Here is a 7,704-nt window from a genome sequence, read left to right as displayed (position 1 = left end):
TCGGTCGCTTCGCTCCCTCGCCATGATACTGCTCCCTCATGCCAAATTTTTCTAGAAAAACCCCTGATGGTTCTTCCTTGATGCCTGTCGTCCTGACTATTGTTAACAATTACGGGTATTGCTGGTTGACATGATCCCGTCCTTAGCTAGCACACGAGTACCACTCCAGGTCAGACCTTCATCTTCACAGTCAAGCTTAGAAAAATCAAAATATGGACGGATTTTGTCAGATTTGTCAGAAATTGGCTGAAATCTATATGTTGTAAATCCAGCCATTCTAATGTTAGCCTGTAGGCATTGCATCAAAAAATATTGAATAAAAGTGTATGTTACAGAATGAGTATTAAATTAAATTTGTTTTGCTTTCTTTTTCATTCAAGTGCCACTAACAGTAGTATAATTATAATATAATACATTTGTACAATTTGAAACTTTTGCATGCATTTCCTTGAGCTGCCAATAACAACACAGTACAGTAATACAATGTACTATATGCACAACACTGTCCAAAATTGTGGGCTGATTGGCTATGAATGAATGTTGCTCCCTCATGTGCCAGGCTGTTCCAAAAGGTATCAGCACCCAATTACGGCTATGGAAACTAATAGTTTGCCCTTGAATTTTACAGTCAAATTGCAACATTTGAGGGAACGTGTTATATTATACAAATCAAGCTACATATAGATTTAATTTGATGTTAAAGGCATTATTTAAAGGCATTACTTACAAAAAACTGACTGAATTTACACCATTTGGTCAACACTCAACGTAATTAATCAACTTGATATTAATAAATTTAAATGTCATAAAGTATTTGTGTGAACATTAATACCATCATATTATTCATAATATCAATCATAATATATATCATTTTAGGTTTGTTTTTTCAACAGTAAAAGTTTCCACATGTTAAAAGTTTCCATATTATCATATTATTAAGCAATTTTGTGAAGTCAGGCCCAAACTGGGTGAGTCTGTAGTACGTATTCTCCTGATATACATCAGGCAGGAGTTTTGGACTCCAGAGCACCTGGTGCAGGTGGAGGGCCCTGGGCAGCGCCGTGCACCTGTGGCACGTAGGTGGAGCTGTACACCTGCATGGGGACACCTGCTGCATGTGGCTGCTGGCTCCACTGACTCGTCACTCCTGTAGTGGCAGTGACTGGCACTCCTATAGAAGACAAAGAAAGAAAGTAATCTTGAACCAGTTTTAGCTCACTGTCACTGAAGAGCTAATCTCCCACTGGTCATAACAGAAGACAGATGCTTTGTACAGTATTTACAGGTTCATTGTATCGGAAATTCCCCTAGCTCTTTTTGACAAGCACCATGAACAGTGGACCACGTTTTACTATCCCGTCTTAAGGACTGTGACCCTTTCCAGTAGCATGCAACAACAGCCGGGATTCGAACTCCCAACCTCTTAGTTCATAGGAGGGTCCCTAACCACTGGACTATACACGCTAAGACAAGTGGTAACTTGTGATTATTTGGGGGGGGGGGGGCAACATTGGGTTGGTGGAAAAATCGATCCAGTCTGAAAGGCATAAAAAGTATTCTAGTCTTGTTGGAAGACACCAATCAAGTTGCACCCCCTTGCAGAATGTGGAAGAATTGCAAGCAGTCTGAGGTGTTCCTGTTCACTTCAAGATACCGATGCTTTTTGCTCAGAATAATTTATGGTGTACCACACACTCCCAGAATGGGCTTGAAGACCACAATAGCCAGGGCTCGGAGTACTTTTTTATATACCTGCACACATTGAAAATAACCTGCTCAAAAAAAAAATTACCCGCACCATTCACCATTTAGATTTAGTATGGATCTAAAAAACTGTTAAAAAACCATTGCCTTTTTCATATGTGGTAACAGTCCAACAAATAAGAATCTACATAAACGTACATGTATACTATCTATATATCTATATACATGTACATGTACACCAGGTCCTGCATGTATATGGCCAGGACACCAGTACAAAGTGTACAATGGACCAGTGCAGGTTAGGTGCAGGTAACGTTACACATCAGAAATACTAGCACAGCTCCAATTTTACCTGCACTAACCTGCATATGCCCAGTACATGGATCAGTACAGGTTAGGTGCAGGTAGACATCAGAAATACCTGCACAGCTCCAATTTTACCTGCACTAACCTGCATACACCCAGTACATGGACCAGTGCAGGTTAGGTGCTGAGTTATAGACAATCAGAAAAACCTGCATGTATGTTACGTAGAGCTCCAACTTTAATTGTACTAGGTGGTATTTTCAGCCCTGCTAGCAGATCACCTTTGACGGTATCAGGGCTCAAAATACTGGGTGCATGTGCACCTTAGTGCACTCAAAATTGGAGCTGTGAACCCATTTTTTTTTTCAAAAACTTTTTTGTGCACCCAATTTTTAGGTTGGGTGCACCAGTGCACCTATTCCCAAAAATGAATTTGGAGCCCTGCTGTATGGAGCCATGAAAACATCAGCAGGGTTTTTTCTAAACAGGGGAATAAGGGCGCTGCTCCCTCATGTAACCAGCCAGCTCCCTCATATTAATTTTCAGATCGAACCCTATGTGGCTACTAGTACTTACATACCATTTAGTCTTTCTCAAAATGATCTTTTTCCAGTAAAAATGTAAAAACAATCTAACAATACAATCTAGCACTCTTATTAAAAAATCCCCCCTCGGCCGCTTCATTCCTTGCCATGCTTGCGATCTGCTCCCTCATGCTAAATTTTTCCAGAAAAACCCCTGATCAGCGTTAGGCTGTACAGCGTACCTGTGTGCATGATGATGTAACCACCTTGACTGGCCTGCACAGCTGTACCTGGTGCAGCAGAGGTGTAGATCACCATCTGAAGAAGAGAGAGAAAAGAATTAATGGCCAGGCTCTTGTCTCTGCAACCATGATGATTTCATCTAGACTGAACAGTATAATTTTATGGACACAAAGAAAAGTGTGTGTGTGTGTGTCTGTGTGACCATGTGAGAGCTAATCTGAACTTGGTACATTCCATAACAAAGTCAATATTTTCAGTCAGATGTACTAGTTCACCTCGAATTTTCAGTCTCACTTTAATTCATCTGAGTGTCTGTTGCCTGTATGTCAGTGTGTGTGTTTATCCCTTTATGTGTGTGTCTGTGTGTTTTATGTGCAGGTGTGCATTCATGCGCATGTGTGTTTGTGTATGCATTTTGTGTTCCTGTCTTTTGTGTGCATGTGTGTTTGTATGCATTTTGTGTGCATGTGTGTGTGTGTTTGTGTGTGCATGTTCACGTGTGTGTGTGTTTGTGTGTGCATGTTCACGTGTGTGTGTGTTTGTGTGTGCATGTTCACGTGTGTGTGTGTTTGTGTGTGCATGTTCACGTGTGTGTGTGTTTGTGTGATCCACAGTGTAATTAATAAGGGATACACCCACCGGGCTGGTATTGGAGCTTGGGGTTGCCAGACCGCAGCAAGACATGATGGAAGCAACAAAACTCATCACCAACTCAGCCGCAGCCAGCAAGATGGCCACTCCATGGAGGGCTGTAGATTCTGTGGTACAATAATCTCTGCAAAACAATTCATTGGGTAGATGAAGGTGAGATGATCCTAGTAAACAATTTTCGAAGAAAAATCAAACTCTACTACTGGATAAATAACAGAGATAACTTTGATGTGGCATCTGTGTGGTGTAGTGGATAGAGCGTCCAACTGTCAAGCAATGCAAGAAGACCCAGGTTCAATCCCCAGGGTTGGACCCAGACATGCACTCAGACGTAACTTGTGCCCTTGAGAAAGGCACTTAACATGCATTTCCCCCCTCAGTTAGAGGGATTCTGGGCCCTACTGGGGTCTGGGTTGGCATTAGGAAGAGCATCCAGCCGTAAAAATCTTGCTTCAAAAAAAAGACTTGTACTTGGTGCAAGCACGTCTAACCCCCGGTTGGGGAAAAATGACGTTAAATTTGGTTTAAAAAAAAAACAACTTCCGGATGCTTCGAGTGACATTCGTCACTCTTTTTCAGCATCGCTAAATGACAGCTAAATGATATTTAGTGATGCTGAAGAAGAGTCCGGAAGGCATCTTCATTATTCATCCAATAGTAGAGGTTGATTTTTCCTCGAAAGTTGATTAGGTACAAAAGAATGAAATTTGACTGATTTTGAATGGTTAGGCAACACCAATTTAATTTGTTGCTTCTCAGATTTTTTCAGAAAAAATATGAAGTGACAGGGCAAAAAAAAAAAACAGGACCTGGTAAAGGCGCCCCATGATAGCCGGAAATGTTACAATATGAGCCATGAAGTGAACATACCAGGCTGGTTTATAATTAAAACAATAGATTTTGAACTTTTCATGAAACAAAATTGCATTGTTACATTGAAAAACTTAAACAACTAGGAAGAAAAGGATTTTCTTCAACCGTTTGGGCCAAAATATGTCTTTCATTGCGAATTTTGCAGTTGATTTAGAACCCAAAAAAATTTTTTTTTTTTTGCAAATCAGGACAAAAATGGACAGGGCGAATCTGAGAAACAACAAATTAAATTGGTGTGGCCTTAGGAATACTATCATAAAAGTATGTCACCTACAATGTATGAAGGGTTGGTAACAGTGCGAAAACACTTTGACTAATCATAAAGATGAACAACAAAAAGCAGTTACTCAAGCAACTGGATATGATTTTGAAAACGTCAGACGTTTCAGCTAGTATCCAGTAGTAGCTTTCGTCAGTGACTGAGAGACCAGAGGGGAAATGCAGGTTTATAAGCACAAACTATTGATTGATATGCAAATATGAAACATGAAGATGAACATAAAAGTACTCATCTGAATTCTGGAATATAAGATTATGCTTGCCTTATATATCTTCCTTGGTCGTCGTAAATGTACGTGTAACAATAGTTTCCATCCAGGATTATGCCAATCCCGGCCAGGCCGATACATGTTGCAGTGGACAGAATTGAGAAGATGGCGAGCACCAAGAACGCTGAAATCTGGGAAGACACAAAACATGGTTCAGCACCAACTGGTCATTGTTCAATTTCCTGCCACAAGAGTTATAATAAGTGGTTTATTGGTCAAACATTACCCATGCAATCACAGCTTTTTATAGCGCTGAATTGATGCAGGGTTTACAATCACATGATACATTTGCTCCAATTTTGTGGAACTTTCGCAAGGGTCTGTGCAGCTGCTATTTGGCGCCACAAGGTGACCTCAATACGACTTTCCCCAACCGAAGTTAGGTAACCATTCACACCTGGGTGGAGTGAGGAAAGTGTCAAGTGTCTTCCCCAAGGGCACAACGTCGGGGGCATGTCCAGACATGTCCCGGTTGCGACTTGGGATTGAACCCGGGTCTTGGCGTTTCATAGTCAAACGCTGTACCACTACCCCATCCGACGCCACAATGAATTTTTAAAATAATGTCAGAGCAATAAAATGATCATATTAAGGAATTGTTGATCTTACCAGACATTTGTTGTTGGCATGTTTTCCACTGAAAATTCCCAAGATTCCAGTCACCACCACCTATTGGGCAGGGATAAAATTTATTCTCCTCTTAAACACTTGAAAGGAGAAGGCAGCAAATGTCTGCCTTAGGCCACACCAATTTAATTTCTTGGTTAAAGGATTTTTCTAGAAAAATAATGGAGCAGGCAGGCAAAAAAATAAATAAATAAAAACAGGCCTAGGCATCCTATTATGGCCCAAAATGGTACGATAGGAGCCATGAAGTCAACACACCAGGCTGGTTCAAAATTTAAACAATGAATTTTGAACTTTAAATGATACCATTGCATTGAAAGATGGAATAAGGCCATGTTGATTTGATTATATGGATGACATCCTCCGGGAGCCCCAAAACTGATGCGCGCGTGCGAATAAAAAAAAAGTTTTGCAAAAAAAAAAAGTTCTTTTCATTATGAAATCTACGTGGTCATGAGGGTTAAGCAAATGGCACAGAGTATGGTTTGGCGAATAATCTAGTCTTCAAGTTCATTTCTTTACAATATCGTCTTTTTTCGTTTGATTTTGGCATTCTACGACATTGGTTTAGTTTTTATTAATTTTTTTTGTAACTTATGGTATATTTTTGCTCATTTTGCAACTGTTTTGTACGATTTACAGTATGGTTGAAAACTTTTTTTTTTTTGGAAACGGGCCGAAAATTCATGCGCGCGCGGATGTCATCCATATAATCAAATCAACATGGCCTAACTAACAACTAGGATGAAAAGGGACTGTTTTCAACTGTTCAGGGCAAAATATGAGCATTTTGCATGCGCAGTTGATACTGAATTTTTATTTTTATTTGCAAATCAGAAAAAAATGAAGCAGGCGAATCCGTTAACCAAGAAATTAAATTGTGTGGCCTTAAGTTGAGAATCAACATTCAGACACATATGATATTATTATGTATTGTAGAGGAGCAACTTTTGGATGCATATTTAGATGAAGGAATTTAGATGAAAAAATTTCAATTGTTTTTATTTACAGTTTTGGCTCAAAAATTTTACACAATCACTTAAACTGCAATCATTAGGCCACACCAATTTAATTTGTTGTTTCTCGGATTCGCCCTGTCCATTTTTTTTTCTGATTTACAAAAAAAACAGAGATTTTAGGTTCTGAATCAACTGCAAAATGCTCAATGAAAGACACATTTTGGCCCCAACGGTGCAAGAAAGTCCTTAAATTTCATCCTAGTTGTTAAAGTTTTTCAATGTAACAATACAAGTTCGTTTCATTAAAAGTTTAAAATCTATTGTTTTAATTGTAAACCAGCCTGGTATGTTGACTTCAGGGCTCATATCATAACATTTCCGGCCTTTATATATATTTTGCCCTGTCGCTTCATATTTTTTCTGAAAAAATCCGAGAAACAACAAATTGAATTGGTGTGGCCTTAGAACCTTATCAGAGTTATCAACCAAGAATTGAGGTATTCAAAAACTCGTATTTCACCAGAACTATCGTAGACTGGAACTCGTTGCCACCAAGCACAGTTGGGGCATCATCACTAGAAAGCTATAAACAACTCCTGCAATCAAATGTGCAAAGATTGAGTGTAACAAGTCATTTGGTGTGATATAGCTAGCTGCCGCTGCGCCGCGTGCCTGTGAAGCTGGTGTGTTACGCCAAAGGGCAGTTATACCGGCTTTACTGATACAGATAGAACAGGTCTCTGGCAAATGAGAATCTGGTACTCACGAACACGCCGCTCCATATGGGCCCGCTGCTGTAGTGGAAGAAGGTCAGAACCTGCATGGTGGAGAAGATGGCGTCGGCCACGCTGCCCAGCACGATACTGAGTGACCCCAGGATGACCAGCGCCCAGCCCAGGCCCTGGATGTACCTGCCATTGTACGCCATGTCTAACAGCAGTCAGGGATAGCAGACTTCACCTCTCTGGTGGACAGACAGAACAGTGACCCTGGCAGAAAGGAAAGAAAAAACCGGAGAATATAAAATATGGCGTTCATTAAGTTTCTTTACAAGAAGTAGGAATTAATTCTTTTGTTAGAGTTAAGATCTATCAGTAGCCTCCTTCGCAGACTTCTGAGGCAGCGGCAAAACCGTCTCTCACCAGCAAAGTCCCTCTGTGGAAAAATTAACGCCGCCGCCTCAGAAGTGACTGCAAAGGAGGCTAGCCTAACAGTAAGTAAATTCTATGGATGACATCGTCCGCAGATTCCAAATCTAATTCAATAGGG

The 7,704-nt window shown here is 40.3% G+C and overlaps 1 protein-coding gene across 1 annotated transcript; it reads right to left on the bottom strand.

The window, feature by feature from the left end:
* Window positions 1-72: 72 nt before the first annotated feature.
* LOC109477126 lies at window positions 73-7,413 on the bottom strand. Its single transcript, XM_019778185.1, has 6 exons — window positions 7,202-7,413; window positions 5,459-5,518; window positions 4,844-4,980; window positions 3,417-3,552; window positions 2,777-2,852; window positions 73-1,171 (listed from the first exon to the last, which is right to left on the bottom strand). The coding sequence occupies exons 1-6, from the start codon at window positions 7,361-7,363 to the stop codon at window positions 1,002-1,004; spliced, it is 741 nt and encodes a 246-aa protein (XP_019633744.1). The 5' UTR covers window positions 7,364-7,413; the 3' UTR covers window positions 73-1,001.
* Between the last annotated feature and the right edge of the window lie 291 nt (window positions 7,414-7,704).

Source organism: Branchiostoma belcheri, unplaced genomic scaffold (genome assembly GCF_001625305.1).
Source record: "Branchiostoma belcheri isolate BF01 breed outbred unplaced genomic scaffold, Haploidv18h27 scaffold4, whole genome shotgun sequence".
NCBI classification, from domain to species: domain Eukaryota; kingdom Metazoa; phylum Chordata; class Leptocardii; order Amphioxiformes; family Branchiostomatidae; genus Branchiostoma; species Branchiostoma belcheri.
Note: the sequence above shows the minus strand (reverse complement) of the source record. Positions and strands in the feature narration are given on the sequence as shown.

Bases quoted from the DNA above. Each gene is read 5' to 3' on its own strand.
- LOC109477126 (XM_019778185.1), bottom strand. From the start codon at position 7,363: ATGGCGTACAATGGCAGGTACATCCAGGGCCTGGGCTGGGCGCTGGTC. The intron at 5,519-7,201 runs GTGAGTACCAGA...CCTGCCCAATAG, and splicing joins CCATATGGAGCGGCGTGTTC to GTGGTGGTGACTGGAATCTT. The intron at 4,981-5,458 runs GTAAGATCAACA...GTGTCTTCCCAG, and splicing joins ATGCCAACAACAAATGTCTG to ATTTCAGCGTTCTTGGTGCT.